This window comes from Lissotriton helveticus, chromosome 8 (genome assembly GCF_964261635.1).
Source record: "Lissotriton helveticus chromosome 8, aLisHel1.1, whole genome shotgun sequence".
Classification (NCBI taxonomy): Eukaryota; Metazoa; Chordata; class Amphibia; order Caudata; family Salamandridae; genus Lissotriton; species Lissotriton helveticus.
This window is the reverse complement of record NC_136069.1, coordinates 1,421,422,016-1,421,444,161: the sequence shown is the minus strand read 5'-3', so window position 1 is coordinate 1,421,444,161 and position 22,146 is coordinate 1,421,422,016. Positions and strand designations below refer to the sequence as shown.

Here is a 22,146-nt window from a genome sequence, read left to right as displayed (position 1 = left end):
CATTGTACTGATTTTAAGAAATCAAACATGAAAAATATTTTATTTAAAATACAAATGGAATATTTAACATTAAATATAATTCCAACATGCTGTTTGTAGATCTCAGTAAATGACCAATTGAGAGAACCTTAGTTTCAAACTGATTTTGAAGCTAATAGTCGTACTCCAGATAATATCTTGGAACCCTCTCTAAAATTATATAAAAACACACAGTACAGAGCATGGTTTTAGATTTGAAAATAACTTTTGATGGTATAGCTCAATCTCACTTACTATGTAAAATGTGCTGTTGGGGCATTTTGTCACTGTTGTTAAGTGCAATACAACTATTTGATTATAATCCCTAGGTTCAAATCAAATTTAGATCAACTCTAAGGTATTGTGAAGGATTACCAAAACAAAGCTCTGCATAGCAAGTTTTTGTTGCTGGCTTTTAGATGCTTATTCTATGTGCTGCTAGGAAAGTCACTGCAAAATGATAGAGGCTGTTCACCAACAAATTGGATCCATCAACATTATTACTTCAATTTGAGGACAACAGTGTAATTTGCGATAGAACATGCAAAGGATTCCAGCACACATTAAAGTGCCTTGAATTATAATGTAAATGCAGTTTTCAGATTGTAACTTTTGTGGTAACCAATGTGGATATAGTTAGGAGAAGAATCATAAAAAATGACAATAGGTCTTGTATTCACACATCATAAACAGAGCAGAATCATGGCAGTATTCGGTGAAGCGGTTAAAAGAAAAAGAAAGACATCACCTTCACCTAGCCTCACTCAATGGCTTCTGCCTTTACCAGGTGTTAAGCAGCACAAGTGGTGGTAGCTAACCCTTTAGTGATCAGTAGGAGTCAACATGACGTTTTTACCTGGGTCATTGGAGTAAGGCCTACCAGCTCATTCACCTTTTTAAAGTTATGCTGCTGTGTGCTTATTGGCCTACATTAATCAGATGTAAATTGTGCAGTGCAGGAGTGGTGACTCTTCACCTATTGTATGTGTGCCTGGGAAGGGTACAGGGATAGAGAAGTGCTTTACATGCATTCATGGTGACTGCATCTACTGGGTGTATTTATACCTGTGAGGGTTACATTGCCTGAGGAATGTAGTGCTGTGTAGTGCATGCACAGTGAATGCATCTACTGGGTGTATTCATGCTTGTAAGAAGTACAATACATAAAGGGTAAAGTGTTGTGCAGGCACACGTGGTTAATGCTTGTGCTAGCAGAGTGTGTACTTGCAAGGGGCACATCATGACAATACAGAAATGCTACAGTAGTAGGCAGTGCAGGCGAATTGATGTGTTTGTGGAATTCATATGTGCCGAAGGGAGGCACAATGCATGAAGGTAAAACTGTTGGGCAGTGTGTGAGGTGTGTACATATGAGTGCAAGTGTGCCTGTAATAGTACATTACATGAAGGACAATGGGTTCCATTTCGGGAAGCCTAGGGCTGCCTGGTGTGGCCTAGTGTAAGCATGAGGAGGTATAGGAATACCCTAGACAGATCTGTGCATTGCTGTATTCCTGTGAGCTGGGAGGAACATACTAGAGAAGGGACAGAGAGTCTCCTCTGTCACCTCAACAGGTGCTCTTTGATTCAGTCAGAGATACAAAGGAAGGGGCAGGAACAAATCTCAGGAAGGATCTTGGAATAGGGTTTTGATGCATATATCACTGTGGCTGACATCAAGTTTTGAACTCTAGTCACTCCTATGGCCTGTATTGTGGGACTATTAGCTTCGGAGTCTCTCCTACTGTGGCAGACAGCCATTCAAAGGGAAGAGGAGAAGTGTTTACCAAAAACATGTCATCTGCCAAACAGCCAGATGGGTTGTGTGAGGGGCGGAGCTCTGCAAGACTTTTCCATGCGACCAGGACTGGGGGCCATGGCCCCATAATCTCCCTGCTAGGTGAGGGGACTGCACCCAGGGAAACCAAAAGCACCTGCTCTAGAGCATCGAGCACCAGTGTCTGCCTACTTGCCAAGACCAGTGTATCTGGGGAGAGAGAGGAAAGCATTGGTGCGATAGAGAGCCAGTTTAGGAGCCAAGACCAAGCAAACATCTGGTGTGAGATGTGAGGAGACCACTGCTGCACCAATGGTCATTGCCCATGTGCAGAATCCAGTCAAAGACCCCAATATTCCAGGAGGGAAACTGTGTGAAGATAGCTGTGTATGTCGTGCCGTGTTAGGTGAGTGAAGTTGGTGCAGCACCAATTGCAAAAACCCCGGGACAGACCTATCTTTTTATATGCAGAGACTCAGTTAGTGCACAGATGGCTCCTGATGTGAATGCATTAATTAATAGTTTTCCTGAAACTGAAAATGCTCAGACTTTCAAAAAGGATGTTGGAGAAGCCATTCTAGCTAAGACCTTGGAAGTACAAGGGCTGTCTATCTTAAAAAGTTACAATACCTGGAGACCACCTTCTCTAAAGAAATCCCCTAACAACTGCAAGCAATAGATTAGTCAGTAAACTTTATCAACACTGTTGGACCTGGCCCTTTTTGCAGGGTTATCCCAAAACCTTTTGTCTTTCTCCTGTATTCTTTCTGACCTGTTTTTGTTGGCTTTAGGACTTTGGTCTCTTTATCACTGCTGATCAGTACTAAAGTGCATGTGCTCTCTCCTTTAAACATGATATGATTGGTCTACACCTGTTTCACATATTTGATTACCTTGTAAATCCCTTGTACAGTGGTATCCAATATACCCAGGACCTGTAAATTAAATACTACTAGTGGGCCTGCAGTGCTGCTTGTGACACCCACAGAAGTAGCCTTTCAAACCTGTCTCATCCCTGCCACTGCAGGGCCTTCGTGCAGTTTACTACCACATTGACTTGGCATTTGAAGTTACTTGCCATGCCTGAAACACCACTTTTACTACACATAGCTCACCCCTAAGGTAGGCCCTAGATAGCCCTATGAGCAGAGCGCTGTTTAAGTAAAAGGTAGGATATGCACATTGATTGTGTGGCATGTCCTGGTAGTGACAAACACCCAATGTCGTTTTTCAGTACAGTGAGTGCTGATGCATAGGTTTGCATTTGTAACTCCCTGATATTTTTTTCAGTGGTCATTTCTGATCTGAAAGGAGTAGCATTGTCATGGTTGACATTTTTCGATTAGTGGTGATAAATCCTTTAGGTGGATTTGTATTACTATTTTAAGAATGCCTCTTTTAAAAAGTGGCATTTCTATGTGCTTATGACACTTTGTGCTTTGCAGCCTTACACCGATCCACATCTAGGGTTGAGGGACATCTGGGCTTTATGAATACTTTCCAGACAACCATCATACAGGTAGGGTTGGGTGTAACAGGGCTGCAGATGCATTCATCTGCATACTGAATGGTCTTCCTGGGCTGGGAGAAAATGAGGTGGGGCACACTTACATTTGTATAGGCTGACCCTGCCTTCAAACAACGGGCTTGTGTCCTCATTCTGCTGTCTGGACCATGGGCTGGGATTGAATGGGGGTGTTGTGCACTTCTAAAGTTCTTTTGAAGTTACCTGCATATCAAAGATATTTTGAGTATATGAGTACAGGGGCCCTGACCATATGCTTATAGACACTGCATGAGACTTGTAACCAGACACTGCTGGCTCTACATACTGCAATAGAGAGGACTGCTCTGCTGCCAGCAGAAACCGGGATTGGGGCAACCTGCTTTGTTTTACTGATATGCAGCCTACTGATTGCTGTGCTGCAAGAGGGTCTTATTCCACCCCTGTTATGGTCATTCTGAGACTACTTCAGTATGTGGAGCGATTGTTTCAGAACTCCATGTCTTTTTAAGAACAAAGAGTATTTTGCAACTTCTCCAAGGGCTCTGTGAGAAATCTCAGCATGTAGTGGGCGCTGCTACCAGCATTCAATGAGTGCTAGCCTTAGCTCTGAAGGGGCTTGATGCTCTACTGCAGAGGGCCTTGAGGGATTTCCCCTGCTTTCCTTTCTCCCTCACCCGCTTCCTCAGCAGGAGGGAGGGAAGCGGCAGCAGCAAAGGGAATCCAGCAGCACTGCACAGGGGAGTTGCCTGAGAGGAAAGTGGAGGAACTTCACGGTCATCTTGCTTTAGGCCTGCCGGCAAGGGAGGCCTCACCTGCCTTTCACTGCCGGCAAGAACAGTTTCGGTTAGAGGCCACCTCGGCGAGACAAGGCCTGGGGACCGCCCTTCTTTCACCAGGAGTGCAGAGGGTGTGTGGGGCCCCGGGAAGTGTTGCTTCTGTCAAACTTTTCCTCCATGCGCTCCTCCCTCCCGTTTCTAGCTAAAAGGATGGGACCAAGTGGCCATAAGGGGCTCTGGGTTTGCGAATTTTGGGGGCATTTTCTTGGAAGACCTTAAGGGGCTGAGCCTCGAAGGAGACCTCTCTCCCCCTCTTCATGTGGCATGCCTTTGAGGGGATTCACAAATCAGCTGGCAAGACGGGAAAGAATCCTCAATGGAGGTCCTGTTCCTGCTGATTCCATCAAGTTACTATAATCAAGATTGTAGGTGGGCAGGTGGCCCGGTAACCTATGTTTGGAGAACAGGTTACTGCATTACATGTAATAGGAGCACATGGTGTTGCCGCCTCTGTGTTTAAGTCATTATATAGTGGAACGTGTGATTATGGTGATCAGTGTGTTTCTCTCCCTAACCTAACTGCTGCATTGTATGCCCTGATGTTATGATATATGTTGTTTTTGCCTTGTCTAATCAGGATAACAAGTATTACTTCAGGATTCAAATTGTGTGCACAGTGATGGTGTTTTCATGATGTGTGCAATACATAAGTCTTTATCTTGTTGAACTAACTGTGATGTTTTGACAATTGCCTAGTTGGCCAAGTGACTATTGGTTTATGTGGTCTATGTGTGTATGCAATACAGAAACTTAATTGTATATAATACTGTGTTGTGCAAATGCTTTACAGATTGCCTCTGGGATAATCCTGACTCCTCTGCCAAGCTACCAAGGAAGTTAGCAGGGGTTAACCTGGGTGTGTAACTCCCTGACTCTGACTAGAAGGGTGGACTCTGCCTGGTTTAGGTGCATACCCTAGCCAACCAGAAACCCAATTTCTAACAAATGGAATGTTGATTTTAATATTTCACTGTTTATTTCACTCCATAGCATTTCATATTTTGTTGGCAACAGAAAAGGGCCGAAATACAGTCGTGGTTCAAGAATTTTCGGTACTGCATGCAACACAGCATTTTGTTTTTGGAGCATACTTTGTATATTGTAGCGATTGCAACCTAAATCTGCTGCTTTATCTCTCCTCATGGAAGTACCTGCAAAGGGGTCCCAAATCAGATTAGCAAATGTTTTTGTTAAAGTAGGAAAACATGATGATCGTGAAAGAAAGATGCATACAAAATATACATATACAATACTTACGAACTGTAAGAGTCTGAAAAATCTCTATTTTGCTGTATTCACCCTGTCCCTTTCCATTTACAGCGGCAACTTTTATTTCATATGTTGTGTTTGGTTCCAAATTATTCAGAACAACAATTGCTGGAAGAAACACAATAAATAATTATAGGTGCGTATTAAATCATAGAGCAGTTTTGTCAATGTAACCAATTTTCAAAAACATAAAAATGTATGTTAATGCGTATATCAATATTGTTAAAACATCCGACTGTTCAAGTAATTATGTTTAATGTGATGTGATAGAGAGGAGTCAATGGACAATTATTGTGCATAACATAATATTACAAAACATAAATGTTGAAATATGGCTGCAAAACGTTCTCATATCCAACGCCAAAACAGAGGACCAGTTTCATGTCTGGTGTCAGAGGAAGATTCCATTCCTGCATGCCTCATGCATGTGCTTTCATAGAAAGGATGACCACAAGTGTTCTGTTTTATCGTGTTATGCATCTTTTAAAAATGCTTCCAGAACTCTCCCTATTTATATTAACAATGCTAGAACTTGATTTTCATACCGACTCTTGTCCTTTGTTCTGACACGTTTAGAAGCTCATTTTATAAAACAATACCGAAGTAATCCACCTGGGCTCGTATTACAAAATGCTGCAAATTGTCTTTGTTAATGCTGGGCAAAAGGAGAGAGTGTGTCATTTTAGATGGAACAGCATATACATGTCCACATGCAAGTGAAATACTGAGCGGCTTTGATGCAGCAGCCCCGTGTTTCACTATGCAGGCAGCAACCTGCCTGCATTTTTAAGTGAGTGACTGCACCTTATCTTATCTTATCTTAAATGGAATTTATAGAGCGCACTGACACCATAAGTTTCCTGGCGCTGAGAGAAAGAATGCGGAAATTGTAGAGGGTGGACTAACCAGATTGGGTGAAGAGCCGAGTTTTCAGGAAATTTCTAAAAGGAACCAAATACGCAAACCTGCGCCACCAAATTTTTTGAGTTTTACTTTGGGGGTGACCAGCAGGTGGAGATGCGCCGAGCGAAGGTTGCGCACCGGGCGGTGTGGCGAGATCAGGGTCTTAAGAAAGTCAGGACTGGTGCAGTGGAGGGCTTTAAAAGTCATGCAGCTAATCTTGAAAGCCGCCCTTTGAACAACTGGTAGCCAGTGGAGTTTTTGTAGGAGTGGTTTTCGCAGATTCCCATTTAGGGGTTTTGTGGATGAGTCTGGCAGCCTGGTTCTGTACAATTTGGAGACGGCGGTGCAGCAACAGGGGGAGACCATGGTAGAGGGAGTTCGAAAAGTCGAGGCGGGATAGCACTAGGGAGATTACGACCTGGACCAATGCCGCATGTGGTAGTAGGTGGACTATTTTGCGAATTTTTCGCAATTGAAACATGCAGGAGGAGATCACAGCACCAACTTGGGCCTTGAGAGAGAGCTCCACATCAATGATGACCCCCAAGCTCTTAACCACACCTGTCAGCAAAGGGATGTCTGGGGGGTCTATAGGACCCCTTTTTCCCCCTTCAGAGGGCTGCCTTTTAGGTGGTGCACTGCTAGAACGACTCCTGACATCTTCTTTGCCTCTTTGCCCATTCCTATAATACGGCGCGGGAACAGAGTCAAAGAGTACCCTTCTTTTGCATGAGGCCACACTATCCATGCAAATGAGGTTAAAACCTCTGGTGATAGCGCTGGCTCTTAATGTGCGCCAGCACTTTCTGTATTGCAGAACGGGCAGCACAAGCGCCTGTGACCCTTTTTGTAATGCCAAAGTGCTGGGGGAGCGCACAAAGCAGGTGCAAATGCCTGTTGCGTCCCTGCGGCCCTTTTTTATAATATGGTCCCTAGGTCTCTGGTCACAAAACTCCTGATATTTTGCTTGAATCATATTTGGGAAATTCTCTTTTATGGTTTCTATATTTTACTGACTCAAGGTCTTAAAAGCATCTGTGTTTCTTTATTGTTTAATTTCATCAGCGCTTCTGTGAATCTGCCTGATATGTTGTCTTCCTTAATGACACATCCCACCGTCTAATCCATCTACATGAGGATTTTTCCCGTTTGAGGTATAATGCCTAATGCACTTTGCTATGGTTAACCTTCCCAAAACATGTCATGCTGACTTCCACCAAGTGGGTCATGTTGCCCATATTAGTGTGTACTTCTGAGATGCCCCTTACTTACTTACTTATGCCTATTACCCCTCCTGCGGAATAGGCTATCAACCAGGACTCCACGCCATCTCTGTGTTGAACTTATGTTTCAATCTAACTCCAGGTGTAACCCATCTCCTTGCAGCCACAAGATGCCCATATGACCTTACATTTACACCTCTAAATCTCTTCATCAATTCTCTTATGTGTTTCTCTGAGAGATGTGATGAACTTGGCCTCTAGTCACTATGACATAGCAAACACAGTTCTGTTCATAGGAAAGGAGGGAAACGAATACCTGTCCAACAAAGAGGTTGTGTGGTGGTGTCAGGGAATGTTGCTGTCTCTTAAATCAATGCTTTTTAGACTAAAAGGCAAAAAGAAAAGGCAACATGCTATGAAGGCGATTACCACTCCTAGATAAGCATGTTAAACTGCAGAAAACTCTTTAGCATCTCACATATGTTCTGTGACACTTTGCTGTGATTTGCAGAGCTGAAGAGTAGCGTTTTGATGGTACATTTGTTGCTGCATGCTGACCTCATACTGTTGTAACACTCTGGACCCTATGTTTCTACAGGCATATGACACCAAAAGCATTTTTGTATAAGACCAATTCTTAATATCTCTTCGGGGCTTGTGGAAGACTAAGAAGAAGGGCTGCCCAGCTGCCCTGATTAAAGATGGACTATACTGTACTGCCTATGTAAGGAAGGCTGGAACTGCTCTTTGAACCCAGAGTGACTCCATGGGCTAGCTGCCTGGCCTCCTATTCTGAGATACAGAGCCATAATAAGCTACAGAGATCTGTTTTGCATCTGCCTAGCTGCCCGTCTTACCTGAACCTGCATGTTCCCTTCTACTGGTCTCTGCTGGAGTGTGTCCTGATCCCCAAGTGGTGCCCTCCAGGTCGTGGAACTTTTGCTGGCCTCAAAGTGTGTGCCTCCTGGTCCAACTGTGGGTTCACTCAGAACTGACACAGCATGATGCAACTCGATGCAGTGTGATGCACAACCTTGCATCACAGCAACTCGCAGCTCCTGATTGGCAGCCTCATCAGAAATGATGAACGCAGCTCGTTTACCACCTTGCAGCTTCTGATACGCAGCCCCATCAGAATTGATGATACTCGATGCAGCGTGACCTCACATCTCAATCCAAGTACAACCAAGTACTTTGCCTGTATACTGGATCACATGACTATGTTTTGCTGCAAGTTGGTCTTTGCGTATTCCTCCCAGACAGCATCCCAAACCTGGTGCTGTGCCTGGCCTGCACTCTACCCTGGTCAGCTGGAACTCAGGACTTTGTCTCCGTCTAGCATGACCAGATAATCTCACGTGGTGCTTTGCAATTATTTGCGCTAATTTTTCCTAGGAGTTTGAAATTGCATATCTACAGTTCTACTGATTGGATTTGAGATGTTCTGGTTTTATTTTATTTATTAACAGTTACTCATTTTTTCGAGTTTGGTGTGTGAATTTTCCTGTGTTGTGTTTTCACTCTGTTACAGATTGAGAGCTGCATAAATACTTGATAGAAATCAATAAAGGGTTCTGGCCCTCAATCAGCAAGGCTAGGCCAATGCAATAACCAAGACAAGACAACAAATAGAAATGCCAATACTGATACCATTCATAAATTCAATAAACAGAATCACATGTGCACTCGTAGTGATCACACCTAAATTAATTAGAAAAGTTTGATGTATTTTTAAAAAAATTGAATTCCCTTTTTACTTTTGTCTTTAATGATATATCATTAAATTAAATTAAATTACAACCCAGACATTTGATCGTACCAAACAATAACAATGCAACATACAAAATACTCATTAACAAACACGAATTACATTAGACTACACCAAATTTCAACCAGCCCAAAGCTCTGACAGAATGAAGAAAAACAAAGGAAGAATTAAGAAAAAAACAAGGGAAAGTAAAAACAAAAACCACAAACTAAAGGGGGATAAAGAACTCAGCCAGGGAATGTTGGTCAAATAGTACGGTCTTCTGGTTTTGCTTGCCTAAAAGACTTCTTAATAACTTATTGCTTGAAACCAGACAACTATTATTTATTAACATACGTATTTGGACACAACAGAGCACAAGGTCTATGCATTTCAAACATATGCGTTATTTGTGGGTTTTCCTCAGGACCTGGGGAATGAGCTTATTTATTCATTGCGATAGCGCCAATGGTGCTTCACAGCTGTTAGTTATTCCAATGGCATTTTCTTTCAGAGATCTACAAAGGATCACTAGCTGGCCCAATCCTTTTAGTTAGATACGTAGCAGGTCACGCACACCACTGAATGGTGGTGGCTTGAATGTGCTATCTAGTACATCAATCTTTCAGTGTGGATGCCTCAATGTAATCTTGCACATTTATTTGTCCGTCTTTGTCACAAACACCATCCTCTTCCCAAAACGGTTGACCGTTTGGCGAGAGGATTGAAATATGGTGTAGTCTAATGTAATTCGTGTTTGTTAATGAGTATTTTGCATGTTGCATTGTTATTGTTTGGTCCAATCAAATGTCTAGATTGTAATTTAATTTATTGATCTATCATTAAAGACAAAATTAAAAAGGAAATTCAACAAATGTAAAATTAAACAAGCATAAATACTTTACACATTGCCTGAAGTTAAGCCTGACTGTTTTTCTGCCATGCTACCAAATGGTTAAGCACAGGTTAATTTAGTAACTTTTTGTGGATTACCCTCAAGAGGATTGTGGTTGTTCCTTGAGTATGGTTTCACCCTCTCAACAATTAACCAGATTTCTCACAGCCTCCTTCTCTGATAGTAATCATTAAATCCTAAGACCAGGCTAGTGATTATCTCAAGTTTTCTCTTAACAAAAAGTACTTTTCTCCCAAATTATATCCGAAGATTTCTTAGACATTAGTCTGGGCACCTTGGTGACCAAAATGTTTTTTGTATTGTTTACTTCTGATTTCAGGCTCCTTATTCTAATTGGGGTCATAGACACATGGCAACAAACACGGGATGTTCGCACATTTTAGCTCCATAAGCAATGAAGAGCTTTGGGTATTTCTGAAATTGGTATTCATGTCAGGCAAGTTGCCTGGGAAGCATGGGATAGATTGTGGTGACCACCATGTATGTTGTCACCTATACTATATTGGACTGTGTCTCGAATTACATATCAAAAGTGTTTCCTGGGATATGGTAGAGTCCATTCTGGTAAGGGGCCAGGACGAGACCTGATGACACCAATAAGGAGTGTGAGGGTTAACAAATCAAAGCAGTATCGCTCGCGTCAGGGTTGTTACCCAGCCCGTTATTCGACTGATACTACATGGTTGTAGGGTTCCTTTAAGATGACAGTTATAGATCGTGGTTAGCCATCACCTACCTTTCTGCATTCTCTATTTGAGTGTCTTTGGTGATTCATGTAAGAGGCAGTGTTTAGGTCTAAAATATTGAGTGGCTGCTAGTTGAGGCCAGCAGATGAGGAGTAGAAGGACATGTAGACATTTTCTCTGTGATCTTTCTCTTACAGCTTGATGTGATAGGAATCTAAGAAGGTGATCTGATTTGTTTGGGTTAACTTTGACTGCAGATCCATTCAGCAATAGCTTTGCAGGAGACTGAAAGTCTATGTTTTGGTTTGGTCTTTCAGAGTCAAATTCTGTCCCTCAGAAGCAGCTACTGCTGCCTTTTGCAGCAGAACTTTTGCAATTCAGTCATGGTTCAATGTCTAATGCCTATGTAGCTCTAGGAGGGCTGTGGACTCACAGCCTCTTGTGTGGTGTAGTCCAGTTGGCTGGACTTCTGGCAGTGAAGGAACCTAGTACTCTCCCACCTCATGCTCTTCCAATTTTCCACTAGCTTAACATGCCCTCCTTCGATGTCAAGTTATACCGAACCTGATGCTGCTTTTGCAAAACCTAGGAACTTCACTGGTTGCTGTTGGGGGCCATGGCCTCACATCTTCCTTTTTGTTTCATCATCTGAAGGTGGAGATGCAAACATTGCTCTCACATTCAGAGACTGGCTCCTTGATGAGGAAAAGAATGGCATGAATTCCAGGGTCAACTTGCTCTGTGAAGGGATTGCTAGACTCCACTCTCTTCTTCCTACCCCCTCTTTCTTCTGATTTCCCTCAACATGGCACATTCTAATCATGACTACTTCTACTGCTTTTCACCATGACATCCTAAGCCAAGACTGGGGTGGTGAAGTGTAATGCCTGATCTAACCACTGAGGAGAGTGTTGGCCTCCTGATGTACTGATCAAGCAGTCTTGTGTGGCAAGAGAACGGGATCACCTGGGAAACTTTGCATGCCTTCTTTAATATTTCTCCATTTTTATACAGAAACATTTGCCACTGCAAAAATATCTGTGTTAACTAGACCAGTTGAATTTTGTCTGATGCCCAATGGAGCTACCTGGTTTAGCTATTGGGGAGACAGGTCGGGTATTCCCTCTTTGGATGTCACCTACCCAGTCAGTCTTTAGACAGACTTCCTTTTGTCTTTCCTGTCGTCTCTTCCCGCATCCTCCCTCTATTTATGTCTCTCCTTCTCTCCTCTCTCAATGTATTGAGACTGAACTATTTTGTCTGATGCCCGATGGAGCTACCTGGTTTAGCTATAGGGAAGACAGGCCGGGGATTCCCTCCTTGGACGTCACCTACCCAGTCGGTCTTTAGACAGACTTCCTTTTGCCTCTCCTTTCTCACCAGTCCTGCTCTACACACTCTTTTCCAGCACAGCCATGCACTACTGAGGTTGCACTGATAGGCATCCTGGCCATGTCGTGTACCCCCTACTATTTTGGGGCATCCCCCTGTAGCACAGCTGTGCATTCCAGCTTTAGTAGTGCTATGAACTCTAGAACGGCAGCGTACTCCACCTAGACCACTGCTCACCGGAGCATTACCTTGCTCAGATGCATACATGCAGGTGCCAGAGAATGAAAACACTGCCTCTTGCACCACTCATAGTTCATGTAAGTACTTCTTCTTTAGGCTGAAATTGTTAAAACGCTGCTAGTTAACCATCGCCCTCTGTTCATCCATTGTCGTGCCTAGAAGCGGAGAAGTGCCCAAGTCTGCGCTGTATTCCTCCTATGACTTGGTTCTGTATTACTGCACCCCTGGAAATGTGCAGTATTGTAAAGATTCTTGGGGACCAGTGCAAACAGGAAGATATGCCTCAGGTACCCTGGTTGGCTAACTAGCCTAAAAGCAGTGCGATAATGTGCCTGTATCAAAGCTTACTTGTTAAAGAACAGTAGATGTTGCAGCACCCAGGATAATGTGCAGCATGGCTAAGTACTTATAAGGTCCCAAAGGCGTGACCGGTTGCATTGGAAATGCTTATTTTTTAGTTGTCATTAGAGCCGAGAAGCCACTGCATCGTCTGCAAAGCGCTTTACAACCAATCAATCTCAAGAATCTGCAGCCTTAGTCAACAATAGCAATGAGGGAAGGCGCTGATTTTTGGCAAGATACCTCTTAATTAAGCTGTTATTATTCGTGATTCTTCCAGAATATCACAATAGAATAATGCAAGCGGTTCCAGTTGGCTGGAGTTGCGGCAGTTGCATGATTTAAAGTATTAAGGAAATGCAGAAAGCCACCTTTGGTTTTTGGGCCAGACACATATAACATTATGGCAAGGTTTTTTTTTGTGTTTTAACTTTTTGGTTGTTTTGTCTGACAAGAGTTTGGGGCCTTTAGATCTGATGTGCCAATCTTACTAAGGAATGATGGAGACAAGCTTTTATTTTTTGTCCTTTATTGCCTGTTAATTTTTAGTACTCTTTAATGTATTTGATGATTTTTTTTGTAATTGAGCTTTTAAAGTTCACCATCCTCTTGCTATATGTTTAGGTTATTTTCCTTTTGCCAGCATGGGGGACAAGATCTATTTAATTTTTCATTATCTACATTTCTTGCTGTTATTAAGATGTGTTTTTTGCTGATTGTGTTTGAGTGCAGTCACAGAATAATGAGGTATTTAGCATTTTACACATTTCTTCTGAGGTTAAATGTGCTATGTTGAAACTGACCTCCAGAAAAATACATTCTAGTGCCTTTCGTGTCAGAACATAATTAGCCATTTGTGAAATAGGAGCAAAGTTTCTTCAACCTTAAAAGATTTCATGAAAAACAACTGTAAAATCCTGCTGAAGGCGAAATATAATGTTACTCAGCTGAAAGCCTATCATTTCCTTGGTGGCCTTCGAAATATATACCAAGGTCCTGCAGACTGATTGTGGAAAGGACCAGATAACATGGTATAGATCATAACAACAATTGCATTTAATTAGAGTTTCCTCAAAAAGCTCATCAATGAGGTACTGTACCGCAGGAATATGTGATGACAGCAGCATTTACAGCTATAACAGTGTTTGATGTTAATGTGAGGGCAAAGTCAATGCCATTGTCTGGGATGCTGACAATCTAAATGCAAGGGGATCCTAAGTTGAAAGGTTAAGGGGGGTTTATTTCTTGGCTAGGTGATCATCATGCCCCCCTAAATTCTGCAGTTTCTTTAATTCAGCCTGCCTCGTGGCAGTCTCTTAGGGGCAGATTTACAAACCCCTTGCACCACTTTTGCGTCACTTTTAAGATAAGAAAAGTGACGTAAAAGTGGCGCAAGGGGCTTGTAAATCTGACCCTTAGTGTTCCACTTTCTCCTGCAGCGGTGGCGTAACACAGGCCCCCGCAGCACTGGTGGTGCGGGGGAGGCTCCAAGGGCCCCCCCAGGACAGTTCCCTGACCTGAGAGCGCCTGATTAAGAGCAGAGGAAGGGCCCTCTGTGTAACTTGCAGAGGGCGCCCCCTCAAGTTTGGTGACGCCACTGCGCTGCCGTGGGCCTGAAGATGCTCCTAGACCCCCCAGTGAGCACAGCTATTGAATGGGACCAGCACATTCCAGCCACACAGTCCTCCTAGTTTTGCATTCTGCACAAGATATATAACTGAGGTCCTTCTGATGATGGACTGGTGTTCTACCTACCTCAACCCCTAAATATGCTCTCAGACTCTGAAGCCCCACACTAAAACCAAGGAGTTAAAAAAAGAACAAAACCCTGCCTCTGGACTTGATGATCTGGATGGGAAGATCACGTGAGGACTAATCTTTCACTAAGTAATGCTCAGGGAAGGGAGTAGGAATGGAGTCTCCCTGGCTGTGCAGGCGGCAGAAGTGGGGGGGAAGGGCGGAAACTTGCCATATAATCATAAATAGAAGGGGGACTGTTGAAGATGACGTCAAGCTCCCATCAGACACTGCTCAAGGTATACTGTATCAAACCATAGCAAAAACTCCAACGTTATATTTTTGTTGCGTCTTAGTTCCAAAACTGTTTTAATACACATTTCTCACTGATGTTTTGCACAGCAAATTAGGAAATATCCTTTCTGGGGCTTCATTAGGCGACTGGGGACGCGTGATATTCTCTGATCTGATATAGCCTGCTGGTATAATGTACTTGTAGGGAAATGCTTTTAGCTTCCACGTTAAAACACGATGACTCATAACGCTGCCTTTATTTAGTCCCAATCAAAGCAGTTAGCAGTAATGGCACCTGCGAGAATTTCTGAACATTTCTTCTGTTTAAATGTGTTTATTGGGATTTCGCGTTTCAGAGCAGAACTAAAGAAAGACGGTAAAAGTTGCAGATATTACAAAGCGACTCGCATCTCACATTTGCTAACCATCATACATTATTAACACAAGTCCCGTTGTACGGTAGTACCCAGCATATGACGGATCCCGAAACTGTGAAGAGAAGGGACAGTTTAGCTTATAGTTTGTAAATGAAAAGTACATTGTGGGCGCCTGCTTTTGGGGTTCTTCAGCTATTTACAAGTAGTGCTAACGTTTAATGTGCGTGTGCGCACTGGGACACTCATCGGAATAGTCGTGCGCGCTATAAATGCAAATAACATGCTGGTTCATGCCTGATCTGGCAGCTGTGGTCAGTGACTCAGGAATGCACGTCACATCGCTTCAAACTTAGGGGCATATTATCAAGACTGGGCGATAAAATTATCGCCACTTTATCTGCAGGAAACTGTCGCTAAAGTGGCGATAAGGGGCTTGATAATATGCTCTATAGAATTCCGATAGAAACCCAGGTTATACATCTAAGCTGGGCTTCTATGGGGATTCACAAGGGCATAATATCAAGCCCCTTATCGCCACTTCAGCAGCAGTTTCCTGCCAATAAAGCGGCGATAACTTTATCGCCGAGTCTTGATAATATGCCCCGAAGTTCCCCGATCGTTCAGAATATAGATCAGGCATTCATGGGAGCCATTGGAGTCACGGCTTCGAGCCAATCACGAAGCTGAGAGGGGAGGGGAGGGGGACTGCCAGTGTTTCAGTATGCATATTTTGGCCGCTGATGAAGCAGAGTTCAACCATCTTTTCTTCTGGTTCGTTATGCCCGCAATGCCCTGAGAATCACGGAGGAGAGTCATTTCTATGGATGGCGACAGATGAGGTCACTTACTGTCTGCGGTTTATGCCAGATCAGGCCCAGTAGCCATGCATAGGCAGACAGGACCACAGTGTGTGTGTCATGTCTCCAGTTGGGTGTGTGCATCTCCAGCATCATGCGTTGGGGCTCATTTTATCCCTGTGGAGTTTGCATGGAGACCAGTGCCAGTCACGGAGTGTTGTGAAAAAGCAGAATTTTCATCTAGGCCCCGGTCATGATCATACATTAATTCCGCCCATTCACTCTTGGTCTAAACTTTTTGGCGGAGGGGTTGCCATTTATTATGCAATAGGCGCAAAGTTGGTTTGGAGTATAATGTGTCGATGAGCATTGCATATAGGCCAGAGACTAGTTTTCTATATTGGCCCATCTTTCTAAATATATATGCAGCGCAGACATAGCCAGCTCATGGTGGGTCATTTTAATTGTTAGAGAGGCAAGTTTTCAATTGTAGGTAGTATATGAATTGGTTTAAGTTCAACTGAAATTTCGTGCATAGGTCTTCAAAGGACTTGAAAGTTTCATTAGCAAAACCCTGGACAACTAGGAGAATGCCATTATTCACCCGAAGCTGCCAATCATAAGGCCTGTTCTGCTATTCAGATCTCTGAATTGTTACAGATAGGCACACATGTGTAGAAAAGCATGTTGCTTAAAGAGGTTATGACTGGATAGCCAAATCTTCATAGACCATGTTAAGAGGCGATTAGGTTTTAAACCCATGGCAATTATTTTTCAGTTTTAAGACTGTGAGCTCCATAATCCCTCCTTGAGGTTGATTCTCTATTGTTACCCAATCAGGGGATGGCAATTCCAAGTGAAAGTGTTATGTCAACTGAGATAAGTGGTGCACCCCGTGGTAGATCTCAAGGCTGGGATGGCGTTGACCCCTGGTTGTAGTGGTTGCATGCAATTTTGACTTCGACAGCCATGGAGTAGGATCCTGCAGGTATAATTTCTTATTCACTAGTCCATGGAGCGGAGTTGTTTTACTAGTACCGGGATGGACAATATGCTAAAAATCAATTAAGGTGGGGTGCAACCACCATCTTTGTTGTTTGAATCCACCTCCACATGGAGAGCTGAAGTTTACTTGAAATTACGTGTTTTTTTTGTTTTTTGCTAAGTCTGAATTTCCATGTTGTCCTGAGCGATCAGGTGACTGTTGTTACTGATCAGGATCCGTACATATTTTACTTTTGCTTGTGCCCAATAAAACAGGAGCTAAGCAGAGAACGGGCTGTTGTTTGTGGTGACAATAGAAGAGCCTCGATCTTGGTCCCTTTGATTTGATAACCGGTGTGTAAAAGCACAATATTATGGTTAGGAGAGCAAGGATGGTGGAATCAGGGGAGGCCAAAGTCAAGAGGATGTTGTCAGCCTTTAGCATCACCTTTAAATTGCAAGCAGGGATGTTTATGCCTACAGTGCCCTGTAGGCTAAAAGCAATGGCCAATGGTTTCAATTCTGGTATAAATAGTAAAAGAGACAGACGGAAACGCTGTCTAGTACCTCTGTGAATAGTTAATGTATCCATTAGGAATCCTCAGATTTTTACTACTGCCATGGGAGCATGCTAGAGCTATTGCACCATGGACACAAAGGCTGATCTCATGCTCAATCTAGTGAGCAATCGGAAAAGGTAACCCAACTCCAGATGGTTCAATATAATTTCAGCATCGAGGAAGAGGGCCACTCAGTCATAAACCACATGTCTTGCACGCCATAAGATGTACATGTGTGATTGTGTAATAAGCACTGAGGGATAAAACCTACTTGGGTCTTATGCATTAGAGTGGTGACAACATTTTTTAACCGTGTTACCAGGATCTTGCCCAGTATTTTAAGATCACTATTGAGCAAAGATATACGTCTATAGGTATATCAACATAGTGGGTATTTACCTGGCTTAGGAATCACCACTGTATGAGCTTTGCTGAAGTCTGCTACTAGGCCATCCTTTTCTTTGGCATTGTTGAATACTTTTCCATGAAGGGGAATTGTCAGAGGAGCAGTGGTCTTTTAAAATTCTATAGGAAACAATTCTCACCTGGGGCTTTCTCCATGGACGTTTGTTTTATCCCTTCTGCTACATCATTAGCAATTTCTTTGTCTAGATCTGTCACCAGTCTGGGGCAAACCCAGGTCTTTGCTTTATTCACTGCTTCGCAAAAGGAGGCAAACACCTTGGTGATATCGTTGGGGTATGTAATCACAAAGTCTCTCATATAGGTATTTCCAGAAGCCCATTGAGTTTGTGTCGAGATCACCTAGAATTCAATGAAAGCCATACATTCCCAAAAATACTCAAGGAGCTTCTTTTTTCCTCTGATAATTTAAATCTGAGAATTTCCATCCCATGGTTTCTCTCTTTAGGAATTTGTAACTGCCTATCCCGTTCCAGTATGGCCAGAGAATGATCTGATTGTATTGAATTCCAAGTTTGCATCGTGTAATTTTAGTAGGACCTCCGTTGATGTCAATAAGTAGTTAAACAGGGGGATTTGGGCTCAATGGAACAGGAACGAAAAGTATAATCCTGTTACGCAGGATGCAAAAGTCTCCATTGATCAACAATAAGATCAGACATTAAATCTTGCAGGATGTACTGTCATTGCCATCATGACGGTCAAAGTCAATGAATAAAGTCAGCGTTTCTAGTCTCCACCAATGATTAATTTAGTTTGGCCAATTTCAGTTTATATTATGTTGAGTACAGTTTGAAAAGTCTCTCTTCTCTATATGTGGACATACACAGACCTGATCACATAAGTGGGCCCCTCACAGGTTAGTTTAGTGAAAGAAAAGCAGCCTAATGGTTCACATATAGACTTCAGTATCTTAATGGAAATATGTTTCTTCAAATGGAAGACCCACCTTTCCTGGAGAGGAGCAGCAAAGCTCTAGAGTGATCTGGGGAGAGGTCATGACTAGAGATCATCAAAAACGAAAGTGATGGATGGAATGCTTGAATTAATCTCAGCTACTGGCAATTACTCGGGCCACTTCCCAATACTTTATTTTTCACCCACCATGCAACCTCAGTTTGGATCCAGCCATATGCAAATCAGTCTGGCGTGTGCTCCAATGATAACAGTCAATACTAAACTGCCAGACCAGATGCAAATGATATGCAAACAGAGCTCCACGAAGTGCTTTCTTTTAGTTGGTAGTGGGGAGAAAAGCCATGATGTTACCTCATTTTAGATGAGCATACACTTTACATACCATATCTAGGATAGATGCAATAATAATTATGTAAAATGGATTTATATTTATAAGCCAGAGTGATGAAACATATTTATTGATTTGTTTATTATTATGATATACACGATTTGTGTACGAATAATGAATATACTCACTTATTTTTCACTTTGTTGCATTGTGACTAATGCAAATATAGTTAAAACAACTTGCCTAGAACACTCATATATAGGTTTCTTCTCACATATGAGCTCCTCAAAGGCACTTCTCAATACAATAATGACTCTTGCTTTTTGTGTTGTGCTTAGTAACTTAAATTACCTTATAAGCTGGCTTTACTTTAGGTGTCATCATAACACAATTATGCCTCAGACACAACTTGTTTTTGAGAAAGAACGAGACAAAGAAAGTATGTGCATCATAAATATCTTGCAAGTAGTGGATATCAGAATTCTTGTAGCTTTCCTTGGGGAGTGGATTGTCATTTTGTTTTGTGATCTTACAAATAGCATACAATTTCTATTTCTGTAACAGAGGGCAAACGCCTTCCACCAAAATAGTATTGCTGAATACTAATTGACAGGGAAGAGTGCTATCAGTAATTCATTGGATATTATCATTTTATTTTCTTTGGAACCTTTGAAAATCCTGGAGCTGAGAAAACCGGTATTGGGACGCATAAGCTATGAGGAAAATCGATTAGATCTCGGATCAATGAATGGGCTGATAGCATGGTCATAAATATTAAGTGCTTAGTGCCTTGTTACTCGAAAAACCGTAGCAGCACTAATATAATTTAATGTATACACTTAAAGTGACCGTGCTCATATAGTATATTATGGAATCTTAAACTCCTCTCTAAGAAGCACTGCCTCAAACAAAAAGTGCCACGGCGCAGTGTTTATCATATTTGGCCTTCAGCTTATAGGATCTGTGTTGGACCCGGGCCTCTTTGGCTGGTTCACCCCTGAACTTTTTGCTTTAATGGTGACCTGGTGAGGGTGATTTTTGGGTTCTGCGCACTTTCACTGTGTCCCAGTGGAAAGTGCGTGCGCACTCTGAGTGCGTGGAGTAAGGTTGGCCTGCCCTCCCATAGGAATCCATGGGGAATGTCTGTGTCCCTGGTAGTTCCTGATGCATGGGGCGTTCAGGCTCGAGTCTGGTATGTGCGGACTCGTGAGATTGAATGCTGCGTGATGATGTATGCAGCATGTATGTGTCTAGTGCGGAAGTGCCACTTCTAGATATTGGTGTGTGTGTGCAGTGAGGGTGCTGGCGTGTGATTGGCTGGAGCTGGCTGGCATGCCTGGCTCCAGAAGTCTGGATGGGTCTGCCCAGTGGTGAGTGGAGAGATTAGCATGAGTGATGTAAGGGAGGGCTGCACCTGGTTCCTGAATAAGGCTGGGCTTTCCACACACAATGCTGGCTCCGCCCCCTGTGGTGCGTCTAACGACCTTAGCCTGCCTAGTGAATAAAAAGGGTGGTTGAGCACATCAAGGGTGCTCCAAAACCAGCTGCGACTGGTTTCCCCCCACCCTGCACACAAGAACAAAGGAATTTAAAGTATAAGAAGGAGCTGTGTCCCCTTACAAGTTGTTCTCTTCCAGGATCCTGAGGGGGCTGCTGCTGTTGCTGGGCAGGAGGACCGCCACTTGGATTGCCTCCCTGCCTGGAGGCCCAGTGAGCTGGCTCTGGGCCCAGCCTTGCCCCCTGACCGCCAAATAACTTTGCTGGACTTTGCCAAGCGCCTGGAAGCGCTTCATTTCTCCCCTAAAGCGCTTGGGAGTGCTCCATCTGTCTTTCTAGCGCAAGGAGCGCTTTATTTGTCTTATAGCGCCTGGGAGCGCTTTAAATTTCATTTAGCGCTTGGGAGCGCTTCAAGTGTGCTAGCGAGTGCCCACCTCGCTTTACAATTTAATTAAAGCCGGTGCCTACCCGGCATTGCCCCGCGAAATCATCCCCGTCGCCGCCCGGCTGAACCGGAAGTCAGGCAGGCCGGGGAGGGACCTTTGGACATCCGGAAGCAGGAAGCAGCGGGAGCCGACCCTGTGTTCCTGCGTGTGTCCGCCAGCGAGGCTCCCCGTGTGGTGTGGGAGGAGAGCCCCGCAACGAGAAAAGACTCCGGCCTGCGAGGAGAGCCCCGGAGGAGAGGAGCCCCGCCCGCGGCACCAGCGCGACCGACGACAGCCCCCACCACACTCGAGGAAGGCTGAGAGAAGAAGCAGAGTCCCCATAGCAGCCCGGTGAGTGTGAAGGGCTGGGGGAGCTCCATGAGTGCGGGAGGGCTGGAGGCTCAGAATAAAGGTCAGAGCGGCCCCGGTTGTCAGTGGGCCGCTCCAACGGTGTATAGAGCCTGAGAGGCTCCAACGATCCAGGGGGCATCTCTTTGTGTTCAAGCCCCCGAGCGGGGCTCCTACGCTAAAGGGAGCATCTTGGTTCAGAAGCCCACGGGGGCTCTGGGGCATTGCTTGTTTTTGAGCCCAGCAAGGCTCCAACGACGGCCGCACTCTTGCAGAGAGTCCAGAGAGGCTCTAGGGGGCATTTCCTAATTTTAGAGCCCAGAGAGGCTCCAGGGCCCCATTGTTGTTTTAGAGCCCCCGAGAGGCTCAGGAGCATTGCGTGTTTGTGGAGCCCAGCGAGGCTCCAAGGGGACAGTGCTTTTGGCCAGAGCCTGCGAGGCTCTAGCATTGGCCCATCATTGATGATTCAGCTGCCCAGCACTTCGTGGGCAGCTGCCACGTTTAGGCCTCTGACACTGGGACACAGGGCGTCCTAGCCCCAACAAGGCCAGAGGGCGTAGGGACTGCCACAGGTTGTGGCTCATGTGAGTTTTGCGCAATTGCTTGTGCTTGCACCTCTGAATGTGTTTTGATGCATCATGTGTTTTTCCTTGCATACACCTCTG

The 22,146-nt window shown here is 43.9% G+C and overlaps 1 protein-coding gene across 1 annotated transcript in view; it reads right to left on the bottom strand.

The window, feature by feature from the left end:
- The window catches only part of NCAM2 (neural cell adhesion molecule 2), an 808,853-nt gene that overhangs the window by 260,670 nt on the left and 526,037 nt on the right, over positions 1-22,146 (bottom strand). The window contains exon 11 of the mRNA XM_078658362.1: positions 5,396-5,515. Within this exon, the coding sequence (XP_078514488.1) occupies positions 5,396-5,515 (120 nt within the window). The remainder of the gene's footprint in view (positions 1-5,395; positions 5,516-22,146) is intronic.